The sequence below is a fragment of the Trematosphaeria pertusa genome, assembly GCF_010094035.1.
Source record: "Trematosphaeria pertusa strain CBS 122368 unplaced genomic scaffold BU26scaffold_29, whole genome shotgun sequence".
Classification (NCBI taxonomy): domain Eukaryota; kingdom Fungi; phylum Ascomycota; class Dothideomycetes; order Pleosporales; family Trematosphaeriaceae; genus Trematosphaeria; species Trematosphaeria pertusa.
In genome coordinates, this window is record NW_022987240.1 from 268,552 (window position 1) to 284,651 (window position 16,100).

The window sequence follows — 16,100 nt, forward strand, 5'->3', positions numbered from 1 at the left end:
ATGGGAAGCGGGAAGCCTTTCTTTCCCTTATATTCTGCCTGACCCCGAACCTCGATCAGATTAACCTCTATTCTGATGACAGGGGAGGGGGCTTTAACGACCCATCTGCGGTCCAAAAATGCTTGCAACCAATCCTATACGCTGCGCTTGGTATCCCCTTCGGAGCAGTACACAATTTCGCCTACCTAGGACCATCTCCATCACCGTTTCTTCGATCCGTCTTAGTGGCATATCGCCACTGTTCCGCCTGCCGAGCCTGAGGGAACTCACATTGACCTCGTATGATTTCTCTTTCGAGACCTATCTGCAAGCTCAACAGTCGTCGGCAGAAGAAATACAGCTATGGGCCTGTCCGGCTAGCACGTCGCCTATTGAGACAGTCGATATTTTCTGCAATATTCCTGCAAACATCGTTGCCATCATGTTACAATCCGCAGCCTGCCTCAAATCGTTTCGTTATTTCGGCGACCTCCTCCGCTTCCAAGAACCGGCCTGGCTCCGCGACGTTGGGGCAGCCTTGAACCAACATAGAGCATCTCTCGAGAGTATCATTTTCGATAAGCTGAAGTACATTCCGCTCAGCAATGCGGGAGCAACCGTGTCCTTGGAGCCCTGGCAACTCAATGGAGCTTTCCCTAATCTCACGCGTTTCAATGGGCCTTTGTACTCGCTACTAGAGGTGGATAGGTCCCAGTGTCCGAATCAGCTCGCTTTGCTAACAACTATTCTCCCGCCAACGCTCGAACACTTGCTACTTGAGATACCACCGTACTGGGACCCGAGATACCTCATCGATCTAGAGTCGTCGTGGAATGTGCTGCATTTTCCGAAATTAACGAAGCTGGACATTCGCTGCTCGTGTATGACTCCGGCGGCGCCACCGTTCGTGCTGCTTGCTCTGGAGAAGTTCTTTGCGAAGATCGACATTGCATGTAGATTTACGATTGATTTCTATCGTTCGGGCATGTCAGAGCGAATCGAAGAAATCGCCGACAGAATTCGAGCTATGGGACCGGCCGGTGTGGAATTGGCTGCACATGTTGACGACGGGATATTAGATGAAGAGCCCTGGGATGACGAGTGGTAGCCTTAAAGATTGCTTTACGCGAGCGAACACCGGATATATTCGGATCAAAATGTGGTATCACTTCGAAGCACAAGTGGTGCCTATTGTATTGAGCGGAGATCATCTACAGCTTCTATAAATATTATGGGACCTCGCTGATTCAGTGTAGTAGAACACTATCTAGTAAGAGAGTTGACAGACCTTCAAACCACCCATCAGAATCATTCGCCAGCTCGGAAGACGCGAAGAGCTCATAGTTCAGCTTCCTTACCAGTTGCTCGTAAGGCGTCTCCTGTTCACATAGCTTACCGTTTCTCACCAACCTCGCTTGCGGTTCTCTTTCCCTTCCGAACAGCCAAAGTTGCCGAGCAATATATTGGAAAGCGATGACGTTGTCCCCTTTTCGGATTCTGGACGCGCTAATGGCGCGCTCACGCGTCTGAAACCCTGCACGGGCGATGGTCCGAGCTTCAGCCCCTCGGAATATGTCTTTGACCCTTCAGCTTCGCTCTCAACATCTACTATTCTTTGGCCATCCTGGACGATTTCTTCTTATCTGCGACGATGGAGTGGTACCGTTCAAGTCGCGCAACAAAGTCGGAGAAGAAAGCCCGGCGAAGGGAGACGGAGCAAACGTACGTTCTTTTAGACGGGGTCCATTCCGCTGCTCGGCTGATCTTCCTAGACAACTGGATTGGCATCGTAGTCGGGCTGAAGCCCGCCAGCTTGCTTCAATGCTCCGTGCGAAGCTTCCGCGAGAGCTTCGTGATGCGGTATACGCGTACGCTTGCGTCGAGGATTACACTATCATGGATCATGAGGCACCCAAATTACGTCATTATCTCCACGGCGACGGCAAAGGGGTTTCCGAACATGACTCCGAGAAGAGCGTATGCAGTATCGATCCAGATCGCCTTACCGAGGAAGCATTGAGGAATGGCGACCAAGGATCAGTTCTGGAAGATGATAACACTGGCTGGATGTTCAATATCGACACAGATTGCCTCGCGGGGGAAGCATTAAGCGACGAGATGCCACGCAACTGCATCCTGGATCCGGACTTTGTTGGCAAAGATGTTGCACTTGAAGCCGCCGAGGTATATTACTCGCAGAACATGTTTGACGTTAACCACCACCGCCACCTGTCTGCGTTCCTCACGCACGACCCTTTCGACGCAGGTTTCGCACCGTATGAACACATATGCAAGCTTACGGTCATTGTGAATCTCCAAACCCCCTACTTGGTCGGGTATACGATGCATGACATTAAGGGAGAGATGGAAACCTTGGAAGAGGTCTATACCACTCTCGAGCGCGGCTTTGCCCTGTTTTCCTCCAAACGTCAACGGGAAATACATGTCAGGATTGAAACCGAGTTGATTTCCCTCGGAGAAGATGCCGACCACGACCACGAACGCCGTCTGCATAATATCCTAGAAGCTGTGAGGAAGCCTGTATATGACCTCATGCACTGCTACGGCTGTAAAGTCTCGGTCTTTCATGACGACCGGTCTTTCGTGCTCGCCGATATTACTCACTATTTCCGTTTGACGTCTGAGGAATGGCAGGAGGTACGTATGTTCCCGCGTTTCTATCGCGCGCCCTACGCTAATCTCATCTAGGAGAAGGATGGAATGCAGAGAAGTTCGAACGGTTGGAATCATGCAGCACATTGCTTGAGCCCTTGGGCGTGCGACGAAGAACTACTCAGCTGCATCACGCTGCATCGATGGGGCGTGTCATGCGTGCTCGATGTGGAGGCAAGAGAACGGCCAGAGGATGAGTTCGGGGACTCTGACTACTTTCCTGGAGGCTATTACTTAGATGACAACGAGAGTATGGTCTACGGGTACGATTCAGGAGACGACTATGAGTCGGATTACGAGTATGAGTCAGACTATATGGACCAGTGGCACGCGAGCCTCCGGGCCGCGATCGGTAGAGAACACGTCAAGAAGGCGAATAGAGAGAAGAGGGGAACAGGAAGTGATGAAGAGGACGAGTGGGTGACTGAGAGCGAGGATGAAGATGAGTAGTACGGCGAGCCTCTGGGCTTGGCGGAAGCAACTCATAACGCCTCACTTTGGACGGCCAAGCTATGCCGGTCAAGCAGTAGCCTCGAGCTCGCCCAAGTCATGCTTCGCGCGAGCAAATACAAGTGCGTCATTTCTACTCCCTCATTCGCCTTCTCTTTGGCGTTTCCGTCTGTAGCGGACTCACTTTCACTGCTCCTTCCCAATCGGAGTAGGATCCGTGCACAAAAAGCTTATTAGACGACTAGCGTCTCGGCTAAAGCGCGCAGCTGCCTCTGCTGCCTTGGGCGCACACTCTCTCACCTCGACGCTTCACCTCACCTCGCCACCAGTGCCAGATTTTCTTTCGACTCGATCTCTAATCCTTTCCCCCACTCTCATTCATCTTACAATAGCAGCTATGTTCTCGCACCTTCCGGACGAACTAATCCTTGCCGTCGCTGCCTACGTCTGCACGGACGACGTTGTCTTGACAGACGCTTGCGCATACATCGACTACTCCGACGATGGCGAGGATGACTGCATTCCGGGCTACGGGCGTAAGTGCTTACGAGCCCTCTCACTCACCGACCGCCGCACTCGCGCCGTCAGTCTCGAGTTACTACTCGCAGACCCCATTGTCGAGCTTGTCGACATCCCGAGCCTCATCCTCACCTACCTTCGCTATCCGGACTTGGCCTTCAAGACCAGGAGCCTCGGACTGAAACGGGATATGAAGACGTTGCACGGGATTTCGCAGGCTCGACCGGTCGTCGGCATCGATGAGGCATTTGTCCAGGTTTGTAAGACTGCAATATGGAACTCGCCGACAACGGATCTGCTGGATAAGGGTACGTGGATATATGAGCTCAGAGCCGGGCAGAAGAATGCTTTGCTGGCGGTGCTCTTCGCCCTCCTTCCAAATCTGGAAGAGCTCAATGTCTGGAACAATTCCCTCCATGATTTCGCCATCTTCAGCCTCCTGTTCGGTCCCCCGTCATGGAGTCCGGCCTCCACCTGGTACGAGCCGCCGCACTGGCGTTGCGAGTATCTGCAGAAAGTGTTTGCGCCGCATTTCACAAGTATACGGTCACTAGAACTGCCGGGCCTATGGTACACTTATGACGATCAATGGGAAGAGCTACCGCCGGATCAGATACCGGTTCGCACCTTGCATGTCTTTTCTTCTCTTCAACACCTTGTCGCACCAGAGGGCGCGCTCGTGGATGCGATCATGGACACTGAGCGGGATCCAAGCGCGGTTCTTCCTCACACCCTTGAATCCATCACTCTCACAGACGTTGAAGTTGACAGCTCTCTCATTCATCCGCCTCAGTCATGGAATCTTCTGCGCCGGATACTGGAACAGAAGAGTCAGCAGCCGAGTCGGTTTCCCACTCTCCAACACATGGCCCTTCACTACCGGAAGAGAATAGCACAGTTGTACTCGCCTTACAATCTAACCCTCCAGGGACTTCAGGATTTCAGCAACGGGCAGGAGGAATTGTGGCAATTAGGTAAGCAGCACGGCGTCGAGCTTGAATTTGGGGAGGCCTATCTGGATTTGGGCTGGTAGCAGGCGGGTATGCTTCCGAGAAGGACGTCAAGGTGGAATTGGGGGTTGTGCGGGCTGGAGGACTTCTGGACTTTCTAACGACGGCATGTGGGGTACGCATGCAACTAACTCAGATTTCGGACTCGGTCGCTTATGGGTATCACAACTGTTTCGCACCAGGTGAGTAAGTCGATTGGTACGCGTGTGTGGGGCTGGAGCACTTCAAGATTTTGCGATAACTGGGAGGAGGACTGGGATAATGCGGTGGGATTCACGGGATCGTTCTGAGAATCTTCGAGTCATGCCCAAATCGAGGAATATATTCTCCAAATGAGCGAAGCTATTGACGATTCAGCCACGACTACCTAGAATACGGGAGCTGTTGAGGGAAGAGCCAACCATGGAAATGTAGAGGCCCGAAATAGCCTAGCCGAACCGATGCACACAGCCAGTCGAATATAAAACCAGATGTCGTCATTCCATGCTTTTTCTACACTCCTTTGCACCTCTCGTCACCGTCGAATTTGTGGCAAAATGCATGCACAGCTTGCCTTCCGTCACCAGCTCACGGAAGCTCTGATAAGCAGCAACGCAAAGCTCGATGGGTGCGTCTTCATACGTACATACGCCTCCTCGCCCGCACAACTAATCTCTTCTTTTCTTAGACTCCTTGATGAGCGCAATGCCGCACTCGCTGCCGCAGGTACCAAGGACAAGTGGAAAGCCGTCAGCATCCAATCCTTCGACGGGCTCTCTGAAGCCGCTCTCAACTATTCGCAAGCGTACCATCGCGTATTCGCAGTCCGCTTGCTACAGCTACCCCGCGAGCTGCGCGACATGATCTACACGCATCTTTGGACGTCGCCGTGGCCGTTGCATATCCGCTCCTACGGAATGTACTGGGGCCCGCGGCATACTTGGACATCGAACTGCGCAGGTCCGCCGTGCACCTGCCTCCGGTCTCTCCCGCCCATGGTTGATCTCAACTTCGTCGGCGGCCAGGTCGCTTACGAGTGTCTGCAGAGCTTCGCGACGCTGCCACGTGCGGCGGTCCGTCAGCTCGTCTTTGAGAGCTCGTTGTATACGCGGAGTGTCGTGGTTCGCGGCGATGTCGAGGCCTTCGTGGCGGGCGATCCGTTCCACGTCGGTCTGTGGCCCTGGGACGTTTTCAAGAAGTGGGATCTGCGGATAAAACTAGCGGGGTGTCTGTACACGGACGAGAAAGCGTGGGATGCTGTCACAGACCAGGTGAGCAGCCGGTTAGACGCGGGTATAGATGCACTCTTATTCGCACCCCCCGTGGAAAGTAGGAGGGATATCGTCTTTGAGATCGAAGATGAGAGCGGGAGTATCGCGGTCAATATACAGCACGTCCTGGGGATCATCAGGCGCGGTTATCGCGGCCTGCGAAGCAAGGGTTTTGATGTGCGGCTGGAGTACCACAACTCCGCCCTGTTCGTTGAATGGGATCTCGGCGAGGAGGTGCTCGACCGGGCGCCGGGCGAGTGGAGTGCTAATATGCACGGTGAAAACCGAAGGATCGATTGGATTTCTCCAGTGGTTAGTGTGTCCGTCTCCCCCGCTGCATGATGTATGAGCTGACCAAATGTGTAGCACGTTTCCTTACCGCAGAACTTTCCATCCGGTTGCCAACTGCAGCTGCAGAAGCCGATTTGGAATGCTATTCGTAGGCTGTTCTTCGAGGCGCTTCCAGAGGTGGATGATGTCGTCGCGGACGAGGAGTACTGAGGTTGTCGTGGAGGAGCTCCTTGGCTTAGGTTCGTGCTTTGGAGAGCAGATATCATACCTTAGCCTAGGCAATGGGGAGGTCGTTCTGAAGTACCTTGGCAATGGAACAGAGTTGAGCAGGCATGCTCACATACCATCTCTCATAGAAGATAGCTGCGGCTATGCCCGGCCAAGTTCGTCGACGTACGCAACCACAACGTTCTGGATGCGCGTTCACTTTGCCCTGGTTGAATAGACAGACTAAACGGCAGCAGTTTCTTATCGAAAAGCTTGACCCAGCACTTGTGCAGCCCAATGTAGGAACCCTGGACCGCCGCACGTGAGTCAACGCCGCTGACTCACGAATCCTTCCAATCCGATGACTCCCCCTCCAACGACACATATACTCGACCCGACTCTTCCATGAAAAGAAAAGCAAAGATGCAACTCACACGGAACGACTTCAATTCCAATTCCAATCCCAAATCATGCCGCAAAGCAACCTAAACGAGCAGCTCGGCTCATTCATCATCCCCCCTCTAGTCTCATGGTTCAAGCAAGCCCAGAGCGAGCACTCCGACCTCTGGAAACAGTGCGTGCGCCTCACATTACATTATTAAAACCCCAAGCAGGTAAGGCAGCAGTAAAGCAGAGCAAGAGCGCTGACAAACATTCCCCCACGACCGCAGAATCGCAGAGCTGCAGCGCAAGCTTCGGAAACTCGACAAGCAACTCACACCGGCAAAGAGATACTACGGCGCCGAGTCAACGGAGGTGAAGACCAAAATCGACAGGAGGAGGAAGACGCACGATGCGCTTAAGGGGTTGGAGTGGAGAATGCATGCGCTGAAGAAGTAAGTATGCTGGAACGTTCTTCTTCTGGCAGTGCATGCATGGCCATGTGATCTTCCTTACCTCCTTCCTCCCTTCCTCCCTAACCCCCGCCCAGAACCCTAACCTCCCTCAACGCAACATTCGACTCCGCCATCCAGCCCTACGCCCGCACATCCTGCCACGCCCTCATCTCGCATCTGCACCGCACATGTCCGCGCGAGATCCGCGATCAGGTGTACGACTACCTCCTCGACGACGCAACAGTGCGCAGCATCGGCGACCGCGTGCGCGCCCAGGCCGCAGAAAGCCGAGGAAAAAAGCGTGTAGAACGCGTCTTCGCGTCTGCAGCACCGCACTTCATCGATGCGGCATTCGCGCCCGAAGCCGTGATCGGCGAGATCGTGTACATGGCGGCTTGCAGGTACTCGAGCAAGGAGAATGGGTGGTTGACGCTGAAGGATCTGGAACGGTTTGTTAATGGCCTGTACGTGTTCTGTCGAAACTTTTGTAATCTGCAAATCGCGCAAGGCTGACGGATGGGCTAGATGTGCCGAGGGGAGACAACTTCGTGAGGAGGCTGGTTGCAAGGTGGTCTCGACGACTGCAGCGCATCTCGATTCCAGTCCGCCGGCGTGGTGCTTTGAGGATAGGGTTGGTTCGTGCGGGACTTCGCCGCTGGAAAGGGGACTTCTACTAGGCCGTGACCAAGCCAGTGCTTGACGAGCTACAGAGCGGGGAATTCAAAGAGGTGCAAGGACAGTAGTATTAGGGATGTCCGGAGCATTATTGTCGTACGTGCGGATGCAAGGACCGAGAAAGAGCCGGGTGCGATGGACTAGTTGTTGAAGCATTGACATGCTAAGCAGGAGATGGACAACCGCCATAAAAACCCACCATTCTGAATGAAATCGAAGTAAATCTCCACATACCTACCCAAGAGAAACAAAGAAATTCCGCAGTGTGGCTTGGGATTCGAGACATTGGCGTATGTACACGCCAGCTTCTTACGCGGACTGAGTGCACCGCATACATGCGCCGCTGACCTACCGCATCTGTTTCACTCTGCCGGTCCCTTACTCAGCTCAGCTAGTCGAATAGGCCAGGAAAATGGAGTCCTCTTTTTGCTGCTGTTGCTGCTGGCAAAACGTGCCTTGGGGAATGGCATCCATGGATTGCATGGAGTGTCATGTTGCTGACCTTGCTGCAGAGACGGCCTCTTGTAAGGAGAGTGGGCGGGTCGGAGGTGGAGTGCGTATATTTTGCACGCAGAACTGCTGGTGGTTGAGACAAGCTTTGAGCATGACAGGGTGCAGTGAAGAGCACCCTCGCGCGTCGCAATTGCGCGTAGGTGAGACGGCATCCTTTACACAGTAGAAGCGCAAAGTAGTGGCGTCGCAGCAAAAGCCTCTCCAACTCCCTCCCACCAGCGCCGCAGCAATAATACATAATAGCTTCCAGCAAAAAGCGGCAGGTTTCAATGCACGGAATATTGACCGGTGGTGGCAATCTCCTCAACCGTTTCGTTTCTGTCGTGATCGATCGGGCGCCCCAGTCCGATGGTTAGTTGCACAGAAAAGCCGGGCCCCCTTGCTAAGCCGCACGTTCCCCACACTGTCGCTGAAAAGGGGAACGTTTACGTTTCCAGCCTGGCGCGCCTAAATTTAGGAAATTATTATTGAGACGGGCGGACGCGCAATGCGGTTGTGGGCTTGTCGAATCGTTTTGCGCCGGGGGGAAGAAAGGAGAAAGGAGAATGGAAGGTGTCGCTGTTTATGCAAAGCTGGGATGAGAGCTAAGGAGACGGGTGCAGGATATGAATCGGGATGAGATGACGAAGTGTAGGCTGCCTGTGAGGTGACCCAGACGTCGGCTTGTCACCCCGGAAACCTCGAGGACGAAAAGCATGCACCCGCTTCGTGAAACGCCGTGGCTGTGAACAATCAGACCAGATGACCGGAGCCATCGCAATCGCAAGCGCAAAGAGCACAGCAACACCGCACGGAAGAAAGCTAGAGCTACCAACACGAGCTCAACAGAAAGCTCTGCATCCCCCGTTGGCGTCGGAGCCATGCTCTAACGAATACATAGTTGCAATAATGACCTGAGCAGCCGCAAATCATCGCCACAGACGTCGCAATGCGCTGGCCGGGACGGGCTCTGCTATTATTGGCTGTGGGGCCTCGTTGCCGGGCCAAGGGTGGCGCCAGGGGAGAGCTCCGAAGCTAGTAAAGCCGCGACGGGCAAAATAAAAGGAGACGCGTCGCCAGCGTGAGCATACTTCTTCACCTGCTCTGCCCGTCCATTCACTGCCAGACATCGTATCCATCCCATCGCTCAAGTCTATCACTAATTCACCGTCCATTCGCTCAACCAACTCTAAATCCTTAATCCCCATCAATCCACCGCCAAAATGCGCACTGCCATCCTCGTCTCCGCCTTCGCGGCCGCTGCCTTCGCCCAGTCCGTAAGTCCTCCATCCAATCCCACACCACACCAGACGGAAAGTCGGATCTAACACCGCGCAGTCCTCCGGCGACGACTTCCCGCAGACCTCCTTCCTCACCATGACCAACTCGCTAGGCGTCGTAACGGGGCAGCCCGCGCCCGCGACCGACATCCCCAGCCAGCCCGCGCAGGTGACCTCGCAGCCGGCCGCCGACACCTCCGTCGGCATCCCCGCGACCATCCCCGCCGTCGGCACCGGCATCAACACCGTCCTCGTCCCCGGCACCGGCAATACCACCCGCACCCTCGTCGTCTCCGCCAACAACAGCACCACCATCGTGCTGGGCGGCGGCGCCACCAGCAGCGGCGCGTCGACGACGGGCGGCACGGGCGCTGGCTCGTCTGCTACCGGCACGGACGGCTCCGAGGCGTCGGGCAGCGGGGCCAGCGCGACGGGCTCGGGCACCGGCGCGCAGTCTACGGGTGCTGCTGCGACGGGGCGCGCGCTGGCTGGCGGTCTCGTCGGCGCGGGTGCGTTCGTCGCTGCTTTCTTGTAAGCTGGGAAGAAGAGCTTGGTCTTTGCGTCGCGTCGCTTCGTCCAGCTACGCTACGTTCTTGGATACACAAAACAAAAAGATACTCGGTTTGGCAGCTGGCTAGCTGCCGTTCGGTCCTTTCGAAATATACCTCTGGGTCTGCTTTGCATTGCATTGGCGCTTGGGGTGCTGGCTGGTTGGCATGCCTCGCCCCTGGATGTTCTGTTTTTGGCTAGTAATGGTAATTCGCACAGCAATATGCGTTGGGGATTGGATTGGATTGCGTTGGATTGGATAATGGATGCGCGCTTCGCTGTTTGTTCGTTCGGTATATAGCTAGGGCTGTTGTTGCAAGACGGCTCAATGGAAAAACAATTGAACATCCATCCATCCATCTTTGACTTGTCGTTCGTCGTTGTCGTCTGTTCTACTTCGTGCAACACGGGATTTACTTCCGGGAGCGGTGGTGTCGTTACTGTCCCGATCCACGGATATCTGGTGTCGCGATCCGCGTCGCTAGCTTCACATGTCAAACATCGCATCCACCCCTCCACCCACCCTCCCACTAAACAAACATGCCCTCCACCTCCACCCCTCCGCCCCCAGAATACCCCCTCCACCTCCCCTCGATCCCCTACACCTCCCCCCCAAGCGGCCCCCTCCGCACCCTCTCCATCTACCTCCCGCGCCCGCCCTCGCTCTCCAACCCCTCCACCACCCTCTGGCTGCTCTACCTCCACGGCGGCGCCTGGCGCGACCCCTTGCAATCCAGCTCCAGCATCCAACCCACCATCCGCCGCCTCGAAGCCGCACACCCCGAGACACTATCCGCCCTCGCCGGCATCGCGAGTATAAACTACCGCCTCTCGCCATACCCCAACCATGCTACCGATCCAAGCGACCCCGACGATCCGCAGCGAAACGTCCGGCATCCCGCGCATGTGCGCGATGTAGCGCGCGCGGTGGAGTACTTGAAGCGGGAATATGGGATGCGCAGGTGGATGGGCGTCGGACACTCGTGCGGCGCGACGATGTGGCTGCAGGTTGTCGCTGGCATCGGGCTCCAGGACAAGCACCACCCCCCTCCTTCTCCTTCTCCCGCTTCTACTCCCACTCCAGCCAGCCCCCAAACAGCGGCAAAAACAGAGGGGTTAGAAGCCCTTCTCCTCCTCGCGGGCATCTACTCGCTCCCGCTGCTGCTCGCAAACCACACCGCGCCGCCCGCGGTGGGAAAAACTTACCGCGACATTGTCGCTGGGGCCTTCGGCCCCGACTCTGCTTCCACATCCACGACCGCTCCGAGCGTCTACGCCGTCGCGTCCCCGATCTCAGGCGCGTACTCCGCGGCCGCGTGGCCGAGCGGTAGACTCGTGGTGCTGGCGCACAGTCCGGAGGATGAGCTTGTTGAGGAGGAGCAGCGCGAGGTGATGGCGCGGCGGCTGGGGGAGGAGGGGTGGGAAGATGGAGAGAAGGGGCAGACGGGGAGGAGGGTGCTGGGTAGGGAGTTGAGGGGCGGGCATGATGAGGTGTGGGAGGAGGGGGTGCAGGTTGCGGAGTTGGTTGCGGAGATTGTGGGGAGGTTGTGTGGGGGGTGATGGGATGGGATGAGATTAGGCGCATGAACAAGGTAAAGGGTGGAAGATGCCTCAGAGATGGTTAAGGGAACAAAGCAATTGTGAAGGTTTCGATAAGAGATACCTCAACGCTGGCTAGCTATAAACATACGGAAAGCGGAGTGCGTCCCAGCGAAGACAGATGAAGAGAGGAGAACCTCCGAGGCTAGTAGCTACGACGCTTGCTTTTGGATTACCCTTACCCAATTAACCCGATGCTCGCATGCTGCTATTCATACAGCGTGGTGTAATGTACAATCGTTTCCTGTGCTCCCTTCGTCGCTATCCATGCCCCTAGTCCCGTGTCGTCCATCCACCTCTCTACTTCTTGCTCAATCTCTGGTCCATCACCTTGTTGATGGCGTTCTGGACTTTGCCCGACTCATTCTCCATCGCAGCAAGCTCTCCCTCAAGCTCCGCAATCTTCCTGCCGGCGGGCGTGTCCTGTCCTCCTTGGGCCATCTTTGCGGCAATTCCCTTCGCCTGCGCGTCGTTCACTCTGCCATACACAGCCATTGCGCTTGCGATCATGCCGCCGATATCGCCGACGTTGCCGGGAATGATAACGCTAGTTCCCTCCTTTGCGAGGTTGGCGAAAGCATCAACGTACTTCTCAGCCACGGAAAGGGAAACGGCGCCCTGGGCCGCGTCCTTGCCCTGGGCAATCGATCGCGCAACGGCATCGATTCCGTTCGCCGTAGCCGTGGCCTTCAAGAGGATAGCCTCGGCCTCACCACTCGCCATGTTGATCTGCTCCGCTCTCAAGGCCTCAGATGCCAGGATCACCGACTGTTTCTTTCCCTCGGCGATGTTGATAGCGGACTGCCTCTGACCCTCGGACTCCAGGATCTCAGCTCGCTTCGAGCGCTCAGCGGTGACCTGACGGTGCATGGCTTCGACCACAGGCTCCGGGGCGTGGATGTCTCGGATCTCGTAGCGGAGGCAGGTGATGCCCCAGTCTTGGGCGGCCTCGTTGATGGCGGCGGTGATGTTGGCATTGAGGTTCGCGCGCTCCTTGAGGACGTGGTCGAGCGAGAGCTGGCCGATTTCGGAGCGCATCGTGGTCTGCGCGAGCTGCGAGATGGCGTAGTCTGCGTCTTCTACGCCGTAGCTGTAATTTCATTTAAGCACCTTGCCCGTGAATCCAGGTGTGGGGAGTGCTTACCTCGCCTTGTACGCATCAAATACCCGCGTGTACAGCACGCCGTCCAGCTCCAGCGTAACATTGTCCGCTGTGATGGCGCTCTGGCTGGGGATCTCAATCGCGTTCTCCTTCAAGCTCTTCACATACGCTATCCTGTCAATAAACGGTATCAAAATAGCAAGACCGGGCTCCAGGATCCGATTGAAGCGTCCCATGCGCTCGACGATCCATGCTGTCTGCTGCGGCACGAACCGCACGATGGTGTTCGCCGGAAGCCGCCTGTGCGACTGGAAGTACGTCGGGGGGCCGGTCGAATTGTTCAGCTGGCCAATCGAGGAGAAGATGTTGGGCGTGTTCTGCGAGGAGGATGCAGCTGATTGCGAGTTGAGCTGCGTGAAGGCGCGGACGGAGGAGCTGTTCAAGGCAGCAGCAAAGGGGGATACCCTGGATGCGATTTGCGGCCTTGAGGCTCGTATCAGACCTGAAGCCGTGGAGGCCATCAGGCGGGTGCGGGACGCCATTGCGAGGGTTGACGGTGGAGGTGATGATGCAAAGGCGGAAGCTCACAAAGTTCTCGGGCTCGGAGCAAAGAATGGCCGGCGTATGCTTATGTAACGAGCCCGTGTTTGATCGGGGCTCCCGGTTCCTGCACCCAGGGAGTTCCAAAAATGGTCACTTAAGCCCAAGCACCTTAGTAAGTGCTCGGACCTCGAGCTTCTCACCACCACCAGATCGATCGCGCATCTTCAACGCGTAATTGACCGTCGCTGTGAGTCCCGAGGTCGAGATGCTGCCAAGAACACGTTTGTATACTATACCTAATATAGGTTAGCGCTTGCGCCTCACCTGGACAAGATCCCGATCACCCCCATCCCACACGCGCCAGCATCCTTCAAACGCGGCGGCAACGTAAAGAGATATTTCTCCCTCAGCTGCCCATCGACATGGCCCGTCATCACAATCCACTAGCTGCCCCGACAGATAGGCGGAAAAGCTCTGCACAAACAGATCAAGGTGCACCTTTCTTCCACTCAACCAAATGCCCGTCGCTGACTTGCAAATAGGGAAACGTCCTCGAGGTGTCAGCAAAGTAAAGGCTCAGAGACCTCTCCGTAGAAGCGCACGCCTGAACCTCGAGCGCAGCGAAAACATCGAGCAACAATACTTTTTCCCGGCGAAGAAGACTGCGCGGAAAGACGTATGCTATTTTGTCTCGCGATGCTGTGTACGGCCGACTCAAGCTGAGCTTATACAGAATCAGTTGACTCCTCTACAACCTAAAGATCGAAAGCGATCGCGTGAAATCGAGAATCCACTCGACGACGTCCCAACTGCGCCCCTCCCGAAGCGACCGCGACCGTCTTCCACAGACGTTACGGTCAAGCGACCAACTAGTCGAGAGGCATCGATTTGCGACATCGCGGCACCAATCAATCCTATTGATTATTGGCGGAATGAACAAGCTTGGCCAAAGGAATACTTTGAGCCGGACACAATGGGTCATCTGCTTGCAAGGAAGAAGAAGTCGATGCCCTCCCTTCGCCGCAAACGATCCGACTCGGCCTCTCTCGCGACTAGCTCCAACACACCAAGCGATCAGAAGCAAAGAGAAGAGAAGAGCGCTCAGTATAAGGATGTGCGGTATGAAACCCTGCTCGCGACGAAGGGCAGCTTTATGGACCCGTTTGAACAGGGTATCATAGATCCAAGCAGAGCCCACTGTCGAACATTGTTGGAGAAGGAGCAGGCAGTTCCGCAGAATTCATTATTTCGCGATGATCTTTTCGAATCGACATGCCGGAAGATGCGAAACCGAAACGAGACTAGAGTTATCCGAGATATCTCACTGTTAATCGTCCCTTCCGCGGAAACATTGGCTACATACGGTGCCAAGCATCTGGAAATTTTGATCGAAAGTACCAACGAAGGCTGGAACAACTCCATTCCTCTAACTGGGACTCGTCCGCAGCCCGACTACTCTGTGGGATTCAAACGCGAGGCGTTCACAGCAGAGCAGCTCAACAAACTTTCACCCTTTATTGGCGACTGGTCCTTCTTCATGGCCACGTACTACATGTACTTTCCGTTTCTGATGTGCGAAGTAAAGTGCGGCGCTGCAGTGCTCGACGTCGCAGACCGGCAGAATGCCCATAGCATGACGCTTGCAACTAGAGCCATCGTCGAGCTTTTCCGACTAGTGAAACGCGAGAAAGAGCTCCACCGGCAGATCCTATCCTTCTCAATCTCGCACGACCACCGATCAGTAAGAATCTACGGCCACTACCCTGTAATTAACGGGAGCCAAACTACCTTCTATCGCCATCCGATCCGCGCCTTCGACTTTACAGAACTAGATGGGAAGGAGAAATGGACGGCGTACAGGTTTACGAAGAATGTCTATGATACGTGGATGCCGACACACTGGGACAAGATCTGCTCAGCGATTGATGACCTGCCGTCTGATTTTGACTTCGAAGTCCCCCTACTGGCAGAGGGATCTGGCCTTTCGCAAGACATGGAAAGTCACCATGTTTCGCGATCGTTCACGGAGCCAGAATCTTTACCTGGGGACCGTGGCGGTCGATCGGGGATTGTTGATGCAGGAACGCTCACCCCGGACACCTCGTTTACCGGACAAGGAGCATCGAAAAGGCTGAGAAATGCCGCGAAGTAGAAATCCCCGAGCGAGAGCCGCCCTCAACTTTGCGTACGATCTGTGTGCGATTGGTACTGTCAAGGATGCCTTGCTCGGCAAACTTAGGGGGCTGGCATACACAGCTGCGTTGCTCAGCAGCCTGTTGGAGGCTGCAGCAGAATCCGCATGCAACTATACAGTCCAAGATGCTAATGACCTCTAGCGTTGCAACGCTGACCATGATGTTGTATTTGTTGAGGTCCCCATGGATGAGGGAGTATACATTCCCATCCGGCGATTCTATCGAGTGCCACCGATCGCTGCGAATTGTCTCGGAAATGCGTGGTGGTGGAAGGACAAAACCCTCCAGCCCGGTCGGGTTGGACCTAAGCTGCCGAAGCTGGGGAAGAACTTTGTTGGTGATGTAGTTATCGGCGTTCAAGTCGGCAGTTCTCGCGCAGACATCGCAGGGCGGCCTTTCTTCCTGAGGCCGGCATTCGGCATTTCTCCCCAACGTTTCCGAGTTCGACGC

At 55.4% G+C, this 16,100-nt stretch overlaps 9 protein-coding genes across 9 annotated transcripts; 8 read left to right on the forward strand and 1 right to left on the reverse strand.

Annotated features, from left to right (window-relative positions):
• Window positions 1-118: 118 nt before the first annotated feature.
• BU26DRAFT_611635 (uncharacterized protein) lies at window positions 119-1,104 on the forward strand (the record flags this gene model as incomplete). The annotated part of the gene is made up of 1 exon (XM_033836077.1): window positions 119-1,104. One exon carries the CDS (start codon window positions 119-121, stop codon window positions 1,085-1,087), a length of 969 nt encoding a protein of 322 aa, XP_033675548.1. The 3' UTR covers window positions 1,088-1,104.
• Window positions 1,105-1,630: 526 nt separating this feature from the next.
• On the forward strand, window positions 1,631-3,102 carry BU26DRAFT_512228 (uncharacterized protein; the record flags this gene model as incomplete). The annotated part of the gene is made up of 3 exons (XM_033827360.1): window positions 1,631-1,701; window positions 1,752-2,637; window positions 2,689-3,102. The coding sequence occupies 3 exons, from the start codon at window positions 1,631-1,633 to the stop codon at window positions 3,100-3,102; spliced, it is 1,371 nt and encodes a 456-aa protein (XP_033675549.1).
• A 397-nt stretch (window positions 3,103-3,499) lies between these two features.
• On the forward strand, window positions 3,500-4,921 carry BU26DRAFT_512229 (uncharacterized protein; the record flags this gene model as incomplete). The annotated part of the gene is made up of 3 exons (XM_033827361.1): window positions 3,500-4,595; window positions 4,631-4,817; window positions 4,861-4,921. 3 exons carry the CDS (start codon window positions 3,500-3,502, stop codon window positions 4,919-4,921), a joined length of 1,344 nt encoding a protein of 447 aa, XP_033675550.1.
• On the forward strand, window positions 4,879-6,616 carry BU26DRAFT_207761 (uncharacterized protein). Its single transcript, XM_033820612.1, has 2 exons — window positions 4,879-6,193; window positions 6,248-6,616. Exons 1-2 carry the CDS (start codon window positions 5,102-5,104, stop codon window positions 6,380-6,382), a joined length of 1,227 nt encoding a protein of 408 aa, XP_033675551.1. The 5' UTR covers window positions 4,879-5,101; the 3' UTR covers window positions 6,383-6,616.
• Window positions 6,617-6,944: 328 nt separating this feature from the next.
• On the forward strand, window positions 6,945-8,098 carry BU26DRAFT_207945 (uncharacterized protein). Its single transcript, XM_033820613.1, has 4 exons — window positions 6,945-6,953; window positions 7,051-7,262; window positions 7,311-7,679; window positions 7,741-8,098. Exons 2-4 carry the CDS (start codon window positions 7,222-7,224, stop codon window positions 7,913-7,915), a joined length of 585 nt encoding a protein of 194 aa, XP_033675552.1. The 5' UTR covers window positions 6,945-6,953; window positions 7,051-7,221; the 3' UTR covers window positions 7,916-8,098.
• A 1,400-nt stretch (window positions 8,099-9,498) lies between these two features.
• On the forward strand, window positions 9,499-10,505 carry BU26DRAFT_526011 (uncharacterized protein). The gene is made up of 2 exons (XM_033830644.1): window positions 9,499-9,659; window positions 9,721-10,505. Exons 1-2 carry the CDS (start codon window positions 9,606-9,608, stop codon window positions 10,195-10,197), a joined length of 531 nt encoding a protein of 176 aa, XP_033675553.1. The 5' UTR covers window positions 9,499-9,605; the 3' UTR covers window positions 10,198-10,505.
• Window positions 10,506-10,793: 288 nt separating this feature from the next.
• BU26DRAFT_389510 (uncharacterized protein) lies at window positions 10,794-11,759 on the forward strand (the record flags this gene model as incomplete). The annotated part of the gene is made up of 1 exon (XM_033822685.1): window positions 10,794-11,759. A coding segment is annotated over one exon (966 nt), but the record flags the coding sequence as incomplete, so codon positions are not given.
• An 8-nt stretch (window positions 11,760-11,767) lies between these two features.
• BU26DRAFT_497931 (uncharacterized protein) lies at window positions 11,768-13,481 on the reverse strand. The gene is made up of 2 exons (XM_033826312.1): window positions 12,955-13,481; window positions 11,768-12,900 (listed from the first exon to the last, which is right to left on the reverse strand). Exons 1-2 carry the CDS (start codon window positions 13,452-13,454, stop codon window positions 12,111-12,113), a joined length of 1,290 nt encoding a protein of 429 aa, XP_033675555.1. The 5' UTR covers window positions 13,455-13,481; the 3' UTR covers window positions 11,768-12,110.
• A 303-nt stretch (window positions 13,482-13,784) lies between these two features.
• On the forward strand, window positions 13,785-15,720 carry BU26DRAFT_208347 (uncharacterized protein). The gene is made up of 3 exons (XM_033820614.1): window positions 13,785-13,947; window positions 13,998-14,131; window positions 14,195-15,720. Exons 1-3 carry the CDS (start codon window positions 13,878-13,880, stop codon window positions 15,605-15,607), a joined length of 1,617 nt encoding a protein of 538 aa, XP_033675556.1. The 5' UTR covers window positions 13,785-13,877; the 3' UTR covers window positions 15,608-15,720.
• Window positions 15,721-16,100: the final 380 nt, after the last annotated feature.